Genomic DNA, 14,353 nt, shown 5'->3' with positions numbered 1-14,353 from the left:
TTTACAGTTCGTGTGAACACTCTTTCTAGTTTAACTATATTATCAAAAACAAACATATTACTCACTATGAAAGCCGCAACGCCTTTATTACACATCCAAACTGCGATTGTCGCGTCACAACAGTACTTGTGTTAGTTGTAAAATCTTGATGCCAGAACTCTCTTTGTTAGCTTCATTTGGACCCAGAATACATCAAATACGGTTTCATAAAGGCAGGAAGTAAATTTGAGGCAAAAGTACAATGTGTTAAAACAGTGGTCCGCCCCCAAATTTTTTTTTTAAAGTGGGCCGTGAGCTGGAAAAGGTTGGGAGGCAGTGGCGTAGCCAGGGAGGGGCCAAAGGGGCCATGGCCCCAAGTTGTTTATTGATAAACTTTAATTTAGTGTAGTTTCGTCCCTCATCATTGTGGTTTCGTCTCTCAACTATCAAAGGAATATATTTATTACCAACAATGACTTTTGTCACCAAGTTGTAAGGCAAAATCCATGCTTTTTTATTTATGCACACACGGAATAAATCAATAAAGCGTTTGGCTGTCCAGTCGAACCACAGTTTGGCAAGTCACGTGTTTGGTAAAAGCACGCCGAGCGTTAGCAAATAATTGTATTAGACAACAAATCATTTGGCCCCTCCCAAAATTTTTGGCTGCCTACCCCACTGTTGGGAGGCAGTGGTTTAGGGTCCAAACGTTTCCACTATCAGGACCAAATATCTGAACTATTAGAAGGTTGTGGTTGTTTCTTCTTGTAATCAACGATACGTATCCCAATTACAACTTGCGAGCTGGGAGTAAAACACGATCATCATCACCACACAAACCCCAATGTCTGCCATTTAGAAAAACCTATAAAACGTTTTTCAGCACCATAATGCACGTATAATGATTGTTAACTGTTGACACTGCGTTTCTAGTTATATACGCTTCTGTAAAAGTAGCCTATATCTGATGTTACTTTAAAGCAGGTCAGTTTCAAACCGCTAGTTTTCCATAACAAGCAGACGTTACGCATTGAAGTATCTCTGTATCTTTTGTTGGAGTTTGAATGCGATTTTTTCTTCGAAAAATCACACACATATTTTATTTTCTGCTCTGTTCCAATTAAATGTAAAACAACTTACAAGCACATTTAATCGTATGTTAAACGCTACTGAAATCCCACTTTTTATTTCGTTTCGTTAGTTACTACTTCCAATAAATCTTATCAACAAACACCTTGAATATAACTTAGCAATCAAAACTGCCCAAAACTTACCAAATGGAACTTTGCCTGGGCAGCAAAAGAAGCAACATCCAGGCTATAAGGGCTTGGCGAATTTTCTAACAAAGATTGGATTTCGGCCGAATATAATTTGTTAATATTAACCGATCTTTTCCAAGCCTTCAACGTGTCTTTTCATAACGACACAAATTTTGTGCTAATGTGTCGCTATATGTTTTCTTTCACAAAGCGAAATAAACTTAACTTAACTCAAGTAGCCTACATGTGAAACTGACTGCTATCACATTCTGCCTGTCAAGATGTAAGAGTAGAATAGGTAAAGGACTTTTACACGCGCCTTTCTCGGAGCTCAGGAACTCCAAAACAAGCCACAACAACAAACAGTTTATTGTGGCAAATTCGACAGGTGGTGGAGTTCGGGCGTTAAGCAGGCTAACGACAACGTAATATCAACTAACAGGGCAGGAGCTTGGCCGAACGGTCTGGCGCGCCTGGCCCATATACAGACATAAAAAACCTGATCGGGATTCGTCCCCGGGAGAGTCCTGGGTTCGAACCCCGTGAAGAAAAAAAATATATATCAACTAACAAAACGATTGTGGAGTATCTAGTGAAGCACCACTAAAAATACGAGCACAAGCTTACTCTACCAGGAAATTCCGCCCTATATACCCAATAGAACGTACTGTATTTTTGGCTCATATATGTCAATAGTTAGACAATTCATGTCCCGGCTTACAAATCATTGCGTCATTTAAATGAGTTTAGGCTTCTGGCAGTGAAAAACTTTAACATGTGCAACGGCAGTGACTGCCGGGCAGTCGAAAAACACTTGCGATAGATACGTTTTGATTAAATTGTTCTTACCAATTTCTTTGGTTTGCTTTATGCTATATTTTTCTGAACTTTATGTAGGTGAATGTTGATAGGCTGGCATTATTGCAATCGTATATCAAATATGTTGGACTGGAAATGTCATCTTACGTAAAAAAAATACGGCAATATCCAGTTTCGGCAAAACTCTGTGTATCGTTTTTTTTAGATGCTCGTTTTTTAAAAAAAGTATTTCGGTCGAGTTTGGCGGTGACGTCATGTCCAGGGCAAACGCACTGGAGTGAGACGAGAACGATCAGTTGAGCCAAACGGAATATTTCGTCATCAGTGGAGTCAGGAGTTTCTAGTTTCCACTTTACAGATCAATATTACAGAAGTTTCAAAATAATAGTATGTGTCTTGGTGATATTTTTCTGCCTGATTTGTAGTTAATGATTTGTCAGAACTTCAGAAACCTGTTTCGTAGACTATAAGTTTTACCATAACTGTAGAGCAACTTTGTTTTTTTCTAATGTTTTTATAGATTGTTTAGCATAAGAATGTAGTTAAAATTATTGAAACAAATATTTCTAACTTTTCAATGTATGCCAGCCTTCGGGGCTTGTTAATCATGGCTTCACCAAACCAACACAAGCTCATGAATACAAATATGGTTAAAGCTGCCCACCGACAAATCTTTTCTAATCAACCTGTTACCAGTAGTACTGCAAGTGTTTCTCACACTGCACAAGGGTCATCTAAAAATCGCAGTTCATGGCAGTCAGCATCTACAGGATTGTTTCAACACCCTACTTCCTCACAACATGTAGAGCGCTCTGGGTGCTATTTTTCTGGACATGCTGGAAGGCAAAATGGTTCCAGTTATGTGAATAGTGGCAATCGGTATTACAATGACAGATGGCAGTGTTCTAGAAGTTATTACCAAGGACATTATGATAATCATACATTCAATGGACATCAAGGATTTTCTTTCAGGAACCGAGATTATAGTGCTACTTCTAAGCGAAGATATTCTTCCTCATCCCCTGAAGAAGCAAGCAAAGCTGCATATGAAGCTATAGACTGTGCTGCAAATTGGTTTCATGAGGAGCAACATCACGACAAAAGAAACTTTAATCGCAGTCATCGACCACAGCATTTGGAAACGCAAAATTTTGAAAAAAATTGTAAAACTGCGATTTCAGACCCAAACTATAATAGAAGAAATGACAGAACAAGCAAAGTGTGTCATGATACATCACAAAGACAGGGATGTGATGCTGATTCAGCCCATGACCCTCGATTGTGAGTATGAATGTCAGTTCTGCGATGTCTTTGTTCGTAAATATTGCCATTCATGTTTTTGTTTATCAATATTGATTTTACAACTTAGTTGTAATGTCACTGCCATTCCTACCTAAAAATCTATTTATATTTGAAAACTTTTGTTACTTGTATGTATTTTGAGCAGCGTTATATATTCAATATGTGCAATATATTATGTAAGAAAGTCAAAGTATAATATATATTATTTCGTTTTTTACCTATAACAGTGATCATCTACATCGATATTGGGTTTCCACTGACATGCGTGAAAAATGTAGTAAAGGACATTTGCCTAAAAGTGAACATGACACTTTTACCATTGTTACGTACAACATATTATCTCAGGTATTTGTTTTCAATTGTGCTTCTAATGCTCAATACTTATTGGCTCTTTGTCACTTTTTCCTTAGAAACTTCTCAACAACAACTCTTATTTGTATGATCATTGTGATCCAGAAGTACTATCCTGGTCATTTCGATGGAAAAATCTCCAACAGGAACTTGAACTCTTCAATGCTGATGTAATTATTTAGAATATTCCCCAGAAATTTGGAACAGATAAAAAACAAAGTCACACAATTGCCAAGATTTCTCGAAATTAGCAAAATAGCAAGGAGAATATATATATGTATTGTTTTTCTAACTTTTTTGTGGCAAGGAATTACAAGTCACTTGTCAGGGAATATTACATGTAACTATAGTAACCATAATAATCAGCATATTGGAAAGCAAAAAAATACTGAGCTGTGGTATCTGTATCTGAAACCTTTTTGTTGCATTGATTTTAGGTAATTTGCTTGCAAGAAGTAGAACACTACCATTACAAAGAAAACATAGCACCATGGCTTAAGTCAAAAGGATACATATTTTGCTACAAAAAGAGAAGTGGCAATGATCCCTTAAAGCCTGATGGAGTGTTGACAGCTTGTAAATCAAATAAGTTTAAGATTGTCCTATCATCGCCTGTGGAGTATTATAGGTATGGATATGGATGCCATGTTTTTTTAAAACTAACTTGCAGTTGTGTTAAACTGCTTCTGTTGCTATTTAGGAGCGCTGCAAATTTGACCAGAGCCAACAATGTGGGACTTGTTGTCATGTTAAAAATGTCTTCATTAGGTGGAAAATACAAGGATTGTGGTAATGTTTGCATTGGAAATACACATCTTCTATACAACCCCAAGAGAGGTAGTGTGTGCATGAATATGTTTGGGTTTTCACAAAAAAAAAAATTTTCTTATCTTGTTCGAAGGTGACATAAAGTTAGTTCAATTGGCCACCTTCTTTGCTGAGATTAATAACATTATGAGACGCTACCAGGCCAAAATGAAAGTCGCACCCCCCTTAGTTTTATGTGGTGACTTCAACAGCACACCTCAATCTCCATTATATAACTTCATCACTCAAGGTTATCTGGATTATGAAGGTAAAATACCTCCTAATAAGTTACAGTTTTTTTGTGATTTGCTATCAAATGGTTACATGTGTTTCTTTAAGGCTTGGCAGCAAAAGATTTGTCTGGCCAACACAACCATGGTGGAAGACATTTACCTGTCCCACCCAATCTTTTGCCAGAGTGTTTGCACATTGATAACAAATGCTCCTATGAGAGTGGTAAGCCTTCATACTACTATAAATTAATGGTTTTGACTGTATTTAATTAAAATAACACCCCTTTAAAGGTGGTGAAGAAAATTCAAAGTTAAGCATTTTGGAACACAGTCTTGGTAAACTTACTGCAACACAAGAAACAAAGTCTGATGAAGCAACAACTATACAAGACAAAGGCATCACAGTAGACTACATTTTTCATTCTGACAGTGTTAAATCTGGTAGCACTCAATCAGCAGTTGATCAAAAAGGCTTTTCCAAGTCTACTGATGCTTGCTTGCCTGTGGAGTTAAAACTGAAAAGCCACCTGTCTGCAACTACTGCGAAAGAAATAAGTCAGGCCAATGGATTGCCCAATAGTCAACACTCATCGGACCATTTGCCTGTTGCTGCCAAATTTCAATTAATACTCCCATCAGCCTAGAATCAAATCTTTGCCTCTTGCTGCTTTTTTTTTTGTTCTTCCCTTTTTAAATTTGTTTTTAATATTGTCTTGTATGTATCAAGAAAATTCAGTGTGAAAAACCACTAAATCTGTCGCTATATTTTATTTGTTTTATCAAAGTTTTATTGATGCTTTTTATAGCGAAATGCATTTGTTTTGATAAAACAAATAAAATATAGCGACAGATTTAGTGGTTTTTCGCACTGAATTTTCTTGATCTGATTTTAATGACCCTGAATCGTCGCGGTCGTTTTACTTGAAAGGAGATTTCAATAATAAGAAAAGAATTACTATGTCTTGTATGTATAACGCAAAGCATGATTGAATTTATAGGGGTGTTTTGAAATCTACTTGCTGGGAACCGAAGGTCTGCTTAGTACACATACTTGTTTTTTTAAATTTAGGAGTTCTGCAGTATTTTTGAACTCAACTTGTTATGAATTGAATGAAATATGCAAAGTAGTATTTACCACTCCATCCATCACACTTGTTACTGCAGAGAATTATCTAAAAGCATGTCAATTTGTGGTACCAAGTGGATCTTTAGCTTTTGGGGTTATTTTTTGGTGGTATCTTGCCAACTTTGCTCGTCTGATACAAATACTTGTTCATTAGGACTTTTCTTCTGAGACATGTTTGCTATTAATTTTGTTATTTGTTGCTTATTAGACCGTTATGGTGCAAATCTGTTCAGTTATTCATGTTTTAGCATTATTGGTTTGACGTGTACGCAAAGTGGTTTTATGCACTGTGATGTCATCTGTATCCCTGTTCCACATTGTCGGGAATCAAAATTGAGGTTCATTAAAACCGTGGTAAAGGAATGCTGATTTGGATCGTGTTGTAAGTTTTATTCTTCAAAGGTTTGTTAGACAGCGTCGAAGTCGAAAGGGAAACCATTTGATTTCCAAGTTGGTAGTTGTTCAGTAATATCCAGAATGTTAAGAAAGTGGACCATTCCACGTGAAGAGATAAATATGTTCCACGTAAAGAGATAAATATGTAATTTTCAGTTTTGTTCCATACGAATTAAAAATAGTTTTCGTAAGTCAAATAACAACAGAAAAGGTTTTGAAATGACCATGTCCCACTTTCCCCGACCGTGCAAAAATAATTTGGTTTTATTTGTGTATCGCTTTGGGGGATTACCATTTTGATAATGTCGTTTTTCTTTATTTCGCTTTTGGGAGCACATGTGTGATTGTGTGTATTTTTAGTTGATTTAGCAGTTCAGTTGTTCAGGAATTTGCAATCAACTTGGTAAATACTTTGCTTAATATGTCCCTGGTAGTTTTCTATGTTAAGCAGTGGTAATTCAAAATTGGAATCTGTGCCTGTTTTATTTCCATAAACTGCAAAAATCAAGATGGACCTCGAAAGTGCAAAGGCTGCTTTCATTGAATTGTCTCGAAAAATTCACCCAGGCGCGTTACCTGGCTTTATAAACTGGATCAAGGATTCTGATGAGTTTCAAGTCAAAGATGAAGGTGAAGTGATACTGGATAACATTGCTGAGGATTTGAGACAAATTGTGCCATTTGAAGCAATACTGCCTTCTGAAACTTTGTTTACACCTGTTTCTGGAGTTGTAAGTTTTGTTTTGTTATTTAGCACATCACACTTATTTAACAGAAACGGAAAAGTTGATTGGGATTAAATTTAAGTACTGTAGTCGGGAAATTGTGGTGAAAAAACTATGCCCTATTCCACTTCAATTTACTCCCAACACTTTGGGATTGGAGTGTTAATGCATTTTTGTCATTTAAAAGTTAAGGTTCAATGGGAAAAACAATCCTAATTTTTACTTTAATGTTGATATTAATTTGTTTTGCTCAGCTGCTTCGCACTCATTTCAAGTTCCATTTAATTTAGGTACAAAATTTACCTCAGAAAGGTTCCAGTATAAGTTTGAATAGAAAGTATGTGTTTTGCATCAAGTTTTCTCAAGAGAATGTATTTGATTCATGTTAACTATACTCACACTACTATCTTTTGCACAGAATGCGGACTGTGATGAGGTAGTCACTCTTCATGTTGACAGCTTTTTGTTTGACGATGATTATATTGACCATCTTGTTGAAAATAACAAGTTTAGCAGAAATTATTGTCTTGATTGTCAGTCAAGGAAAACAAAACCATTAAGTGTGTATTGATTTTTTTATCTACTGTGTTGTTTGGTTATTTTACATACAAATGCATAGTTTTGATCTGTGAACTTTTGTTTTAAGGAATACTGTAACTTTATTTTCATGCTTCTAGCCTTCATATCACATTCAGCATCAAAGCCAATGATAAATTTGATTTTTAAACATTGTTTACCAAACCTGTATTCAAAAACTCTGATTGATGTTGGTTCACGACTTGGTCCTATCTTATTTGCTGTAAGTGCTTGTATATATACCAATATGTATTTTTTCATACAGCCTTTTAGTGGTGGATGGTTTGTCATCAGTTTCAATTGCATTTTAAAGTATTAATGTATTTGTCCTAATATATATAGCTTCCCTGTGCAAAGTTGTAATGTCAGAATATTGTTGTTTCAAATTTTCTCTATACTGTGTCACATTAAAATTTAAAGTACAATATATATTTGTTTGATATATGACCAAAAAATTGTTGGAAGACACTTTGTATACATTGTATTGTGAGCTAATGTAGAGTTACTGATTGCTGACATGATGACTATATCGAAACGAAATCAACATCATGTGTGTTTTTCAGGGTTATTTGTATTCCTCTGCAGCCAAAATTATTGGAATAGAAATCAACAAGGAATTTTGTCATATTCAGGAACAGGTAGCACAAAAATATGGAATGATGGACAGAATTTCAATCATTAATGACGATGTACTCAATTGCTCAGCACTTCTTTCCACTGGTTAGTGGACTTGCATTGAATTGCATGCCATCAATGGAAACATTTAATTGTATGCATATTTTGTGTCTCAAAAGTGTAATCTAAATTAGCATGTTAAGTTAAAAATAATAGGCAAAACTACCAAAACTATCAAAACTTTGTCATCTTTGTCATGACTACATGGCAGTTTATGATCCACTATTTTCCAGGTGATGTTATAATACTGCATAATGTTTTTGAATTTTTCACTGAGGCCTCAAAATTGGAACAGATGTGGACATTTGTATCTCAGACCCTCAGAAGTGGGCAGCTAATACTTACTTGTCCAAGCCTTGAAGAATCCCTTTCATCAATTGGGGTAATGCCTTTATTCATAATGCGTTCATTGTGATGAACACAAGATTAAAAAAAGGGATTTGATTTTATCTTATCTAGATGGACCACATTTTGCCTGCTTGGGTAGAGGAGGTAAAATTGGATTTTAGTGCAATGGTTGGTGAAACAGACGGGTTTTTAGAAGACATTCATTTGTATACAGTAAAATAAAAAATTCAATCGAATGGCGTTTTGTTATTGCCTGTGTGATTGCAACTGGTAGGTGCCAAATGGATGGACTGGTTTGGTGTCTAAAACCTTTGTGTTGTTGGTTGTAAAACCCGGTGGTTTGTCACGTACCTTCTGTAGGCGAGTTATTATTATTATTTTAATACTGGTGATCCAAGACAATCTTACTATTAAATATTGCCTCATTCTGTTTGGTTGGTATTGGTAGATTATATTAGCCGATCATGGTGACCCAAATTTATCGTTTCTAACCACTATGAGCACGCATTTTAAGCGTTGTTTGCCTCAAAAACTATACAAACGCAAACAAAAGTGTTGTAACAACGAAAAGTCAACAAAAACAGATTCATGTCGTATGCATTCTTTGAACACCGTTTCCGTTATGGTAAGTGTCTTTCGGAAAGGATGACATAACGATTAGATTGTCGGTTATCAATCAGACTTGTCCTCTTGCGTTTATCAAGCAACGGAACAATTGTGAGATCTGGGATAGCGATGCAGTGCATTCAGTTATGTAGTGTTACTGGTGCCTAACTGGTGGTCAAGAGTGTAAGTACTTTTAGTTGAAAAAGCAAGTAAGTTTTAGTTTGATGACTGCTGTGTGTTAATTAAGTGCTAATTGCTATGACAAGTTTGTGTGTCAAAACCTTTGACTTTCTTTTGTTAAACGTTCAAATCTGCAAGAGTGTGCCAAACGAATTCAGTGTGTAGTCATGTAACGAGAACCCACGACACCTTCTCTGTGCGTTTTGCAAGTTAAGGCATTTGCGCATTCTTTCTGAAGAGTCGAATTCGGCAACAACACGCTTTGAAGATTGCGATAGACGGCTTATACTGTTACTCAATAGTCTTTATGATTGAAAACAGTCAAGCATGCTCGGGCAAACAGCTAGCTTTCACAAGATGCGGTCCAAACATATAACAATCATGTTGATTTGCAGCAATACAGCGGAGTTTGATGCAATAGGTAAATGTTGAACATGAAATGGGGCCTCTGCGCTTTGCTGGCGTTTGTTGTCGGAATACGTGCGGATTTCTCTATTCCGGAAAGTTTAAAAGCTAATGCATTACAAGAAGGACAAAACAGCACAATGGATTTAGGGTTAGCAAAACCGCTAAGTAAATTTCCGATGCAAATAGATGACAACATGACAACCAGCGAAGTTAGCGGTCGGACAAATGCAAGTTCCTTGTTAAAGAAAATCTATTTTCGCAAAAACGAGACGCGAAAAGGCCTTCAAACCATACCCATTAAGGTAAGCCACCTTTGACACAGCCAGCGTTGTAAATGTTAAAGAGAATTTTAAGACATGCATTTTCACACACCCATAATCTACAAACCTTGCAACGAGGCCTTGTATACAATTGTTCTAGATTTCGTAAAATACAATATTATATGTCGCGATTGAGTTTAAGTTAAACCCAACGATATTTAAATAGGGCCTTTCACTTAAATTTGGCCACAACAGGCGATCTAGATTCTAAAATACGCTTTCAAAAAGACTCGTGTAGTCTATTTTTTTTTTCACAGGGTTTGAACCCAGGAACCTCCCGGGGACGAATCCCGATCAGGGTTTTTTATGTCTGTCTGTATATGGGTCAGGCGCGCCAGACCATTCGGTCAAGTTCCTGCCCTCTCGTGTAGTCTATTACCCAGCCTCGTAAATAACGTAAAATTTTGGTGTCGAACAGTAGCTCTACACTTTAGCCTTCAGTACGCCAAATTATCATAGAGAGCTAGAACGATTTGCGTATTTTAACAAAGCAGGTTTGTGTTTCATAATTTCACTGTTTCTTTCTTAGAGTGCTATTGAACAAACCCACCAAGAAATGGAAATTGAGCCAAAGAAAATGTCAATCCCGCCTGGTGGTCAAAAGGATCTAAATATTTATCCACTGGGTGGCGAAACAGAGAATTGTAAAACCATTTTAAAACGAGACGCAGAACAGGCGGGGGCGAGCAAGATGACAGGAATGTTGAATGCGAAATACAAAGCCCACCAACGCAGTTTGTTCAACGGTCAGGATGCTGAAACTGCAGCGGGAACGTTATGCGTGGTGATACTGCTTGCAGCGTTTGCCTGCATGATGCGGAGAATGATTTTAAAATCTATGGCTTGTTTTAGTCCGAAGAGAATCAATCGAATTCGAACGAATAATCTTGTGCAGGATATACGCTCCGGAAGGCTACGTAGGAGCAAACTGTAGGAGTTTTCATGCTATACCACGCTTGTTTAAAAGTGCTATTTTATTTACTATTCGATTTCAATGCAAAATACACCGCAATTTTTCTCTTTACCTAGTCAGATTTCATGAAAAGCTTAAAATCGGAGAAGTACACATTCAGGCAAAAACTGCAAAGTGAGGTCTGGAGAAATGTTTTTGCCCAACTCAAAGGTCAAAACATATCACACGAAACGAAAACTTTACTCATTTTTGTTCTATCAATGTTGCCCGCAAAACGATAAACAATTAATAACGAGCAAAAGTTTTTCCCTTTTAAATCTATTATCGTCGCAAAGGCAGCGGTGGACCAGTAGTACGGGGCCTGGGCAGTGTAGGAGGCGCTCTTGGGTCCAGACTGGGCCGCGTGTCCATTGGTCGGGCCGGTGAAGAAATCTGGACGCGAGGTGTTGGGTGGGGCGGAGGCGGGGCTGGGGCTCTTTGATTAGATTCGGTTTTGGACCAGAAGTTTCCGGGATCGGTGCCGAAAAACTGCAGCTGATATAGACGACCGAGAAACGACATGAACTCGGCAAAGTTCATTTCACCTGCAAAATAAATTATCCATTAATGTTAAACCTTAAATGCATACACTGCACCAAACAAGAAAAGTAAATGCTCGTTTCAGAACTGACCTGTTGTTTATTCAGCAAACGTTTTAGCCATTGAGCTACTATGTCATTATAACCAAAAAAACATGTAATCTTATCATAAACAAGATGAGCAGGTTAACAAAGGTAACCTAATTCGCCACGCAGCTCTAGTTTCTATAACAGCTTTAAGTCGTGACACCAAAAACACCAAAAAGTTTTTTTAACCCCTACAAATACGCATAAATTAAGTGCTGTCTCAAGGATGTCGTTTCTGATCTTTTACTACCAACATAGAGTCTTCCATTTTTTGTTTGAAAACTTACCATCGCCATCTGTGTCCAGTTGGTCGATGATGTCGTCACACTGCTTGGATGATAGTTTAGCCCCGCATTCTCGCAGCAGTCGACGTAGTTCACGTCTCTGTAGTGTTCCGCCTCCGTCTGAATCGAAGCGTTGGAACACATGTAGTATGATTGATGCCGCGTACTCTAAGTTCACTTCAGTGGAAGATCCAGCATTTCCTGGAAGTACACAAAGAAAAACGGTCTTGTGTTGAGCTAAATTCCTTAGTGTAATCACATCTGTCAGAACTATGCAGTGAATACACTTTAGTGAATATACTTTAAAAAGTTGCTATAACACCGCCGTCGTTCTCATTAGTATTATTTTGCTCATGCAATATCGTACATAAGTGCTACAGATGTAGATTGGGCACTTTCTGTGCTTGTGTTTGTAAACAGTTTAACAGGTCAAATTATGAAAAGTTGATCGCTGCAACATATAGGTGTTTGTTGCCTTGTATGTTTTTAAGGTGGGCACTTGTTTTGTACCATGCTGTCTTAGCTAAAGTAATGAAGGCATTGTTTGTCAGTCAACAACCGGTAAAGCGCATTTTAGGAGATTTACAGAGGAAATTGAAATCGAAATAGGGATGTTGGTGGTGTATAGGCTATTGTATTTTGCGCTTATTAGAAAAAAAAAACATGTACATTTTGTATTAGTTTCTGTTACTATCGGCAACGAAAAAAAACTATTCGTAACAGCAAACGAAACATTGGTTTTACAAACAGGTATTTTCTATGCAGATTTCTTCAACTGAAAGAAACACACATAGCAAGGCATAACACGACAACCATTAACTTAAAGTTGATTGCGTTATGACAGGGTTTTTATTTTTTTTCACACACTACACGCATTGATGCAAATGGCAAGTCTTCTACTGGCCCTTGTGACTGCGATGTTCTATTGCAAACAAAATCCATGCCCATTTCCTATTCTGTTGTTACATTACTTAACACATTTTGGTATTAACTGCGTGTAATTAGGTGTAACTAACCGATGTCGTCTGTTATACATTTTGCTGTCTATGAAGACCTAATGTAATAATATTGACCTTTACAAGATATATTAACGTTTACCTTTCTGTTGGCTGTCGTAGGTCATCTTCCAGATTTGATTGCAGTTTAGTTACTTCCTTGTGTTGGCAATAGACGTTGGCCTGTTCTGACTCCACAATAGCAAGCCGCCCGCCGTTTCAAGCATTTCATAGATAGGATATGACGCAGTCCGTGTTTTCACCATCATCTCGCTAATGTTTACGCGCTACTGATGACGCAATTAGCACTAAGTTGCAAGTGACGTGATTGGTCAAGATTTACCTACAAGTAAGTAATCCGTTTTGAACACTTACACCTTAGAACAGTGGCTCTTTAGCATGCGGTACATTAAAAACTAATTTTTTTTTCTTCCACGGCACACTTCGCAGGTAAACGTAACAAAAGTTGTTCAAAGAATGGTAATTTTCAACTTTATTGTGGTTGGTAAGGATCGTTTTCATTGCCAATAACAAAAATATGAGCTTTATTATTTCGTCATGAATCCTAACACACCAGAGAATGTTTGCACTTTAAAACAGGGAAAATTTCACGGTACACAGTTTGAGAATCACTGCCTTAGAAGCATAAGTGCGCTAAAAGCACACAAGTCGTATTGGAACTAGAGGAAGTATCTGTAATGGTTTATTAGAATAATAATTTGCTATCGAAGTCGGATTTGGATGATTATGAGGGCATGTTGGCGTTGCCTGTCGTTTTTTGCATATAAAACACAAGTAAATTTTAGCGACTACAAAACGAAATTCAAGTGCAAGTTTGCCTGTTTTGATTGTGACATGACTCGCTTTGTTATCGGAAAGAAGGGACTTTTATGATGTAAACGGATTAACCCAATCAAACAAAAACAGCGACATGTAAGTCACGATAAAAGAGTCACGACCATATAAAGATTTTCAACATCTAAATTGATCAGATTTACACAAAAAGTTACAACACTACTTGTTACATTTTTTTTTCACTTCTAGTCTATGTGTCCGAAAGTCAAGTCAAGCGATGTGATTTTATAGCCCAAGTTTGGAATGAAGCAAAGACTTTATCCCACTTTCAATATCTCTGTACAAGTAGCACCTTGTCACAAGTGCGGACACAAAAGGCATTGGTTTTTGCGCAATAAGAAATACGTGTATATTTGCAGCACCCACATGCGCAACTGACTAAACTAAATGGACTTTTACACATAGGGTAGTTCTCTAGTCAGTAGTTATACATGGTAGAGGCTATTGACTAAATTGGAAAACATGACTTGCTTGTTATTTAATCATCGTAGATATAAGATTGTAGTCTACTTGCTAGGAGCATGTTTATAC

At 37.0% G+C, this 14,353-nt stretch overlaps 3 protein-coding genes across 3 annotated transcripts; 2 read left to right on the top strand and 1 right to left on the bottom strand.

Moving 5' to 3' along the window:
• The first annotated feature begins 2,552 nt into the window (after window positions 1–2,552).
• On the top strand, window positions 2,553–6,239 carry LOC145206801 (RNA 2',3'-cyclic phosphatase ANGEL2-like). The gene is made up of 8 exons (XM_080078549.1): window positions 2,553–3,338; window positions 3,587–3,704; window positions 3,770–3,880; window positions 4,148–4,338; window positions 4,411–4,547; window positions 4,612–4,785; window positions 4,857–4,973; window positions 5,042–6,239. The coding sequence occupies exons 1-8, from the start codon at window positions 2,635–2,637 to the stop codon at window positions 5,392–5,394; spliced, it is 1,905 nt and encodes a 634-aa protein (XP_079934675.1). The 5' UTR covers window positions 2,553–2,634; the 3' UTR covers window positions 5,395–6,239.
• Window positions 6,240–6,602: 363 nt separating this feature from the next.
• Window positions 6,603–11,134, top strand: LOC145239167 (uncharacterized). Its single transcript, XM_080102457.1, has 7 exons — window positions 6,603–7,003; window positions 7,416–7,557; window positions 7,675–7,796; window positions 8,137–8,293; window positions 8,482–8,630; window positions 8,708–10,092; window positions 10,640–11,134. Exons 1-6 carry the CDS (start codon window positions 6,782–6,784, stop codon window positions 8,816–8,818), a joined length of 903 nt encoding a protein of 300 aa, XP_079958583.1. The 5' UTR covers window positions 6,603–6,781; the 3' UTR covers window positions 8,819–10,092; window positions 10,640–11,134.
• Window positions 11,067–13,207, bottom strand: LOC145239176 (uncharacterized). Its single transcript, XM_080102467.1, has 3 exons — window positions 13,071–13,207; window positions 11,976–12,173; window positions 11,067–11,607 (listed from the first exon to the last, which is right to left on the bottom strand). Exons 1-3 carry the CDS (start codon window positions 13,093–13,095, stop codon window positions 11,345–11,347), a joined length of 486 nt encoding a protein of 161 aa, XP_079958593.1. The 5' UTR covers window positions 13,096–13,207; the 3' UTR covers window positions 11,067–11,344.
• Window positions 13,208–14,353: the final 1,146 nt, after the last annotated feature.

Source organism: Phallusia mammillata, chromosome 1 (assembly GCF_965637545.1).
Source record: "Phallusia mammillata chromosome 1, kaPhaMamm4.hap1.1, whole genome shotgun sequence".
In the NCBI taxonomy this organism is placed as follows: Eukaryota; Metazoa; Chordata; class Ascidiacea; order Phlebobranchia; family Ascidiidae; genus Phallusia; species Phallusia mammillata.
Note: the sequence above shows the minus strand (reverse complement) of the source record. Positions and strands in the feature narration are given on the sequence as shown.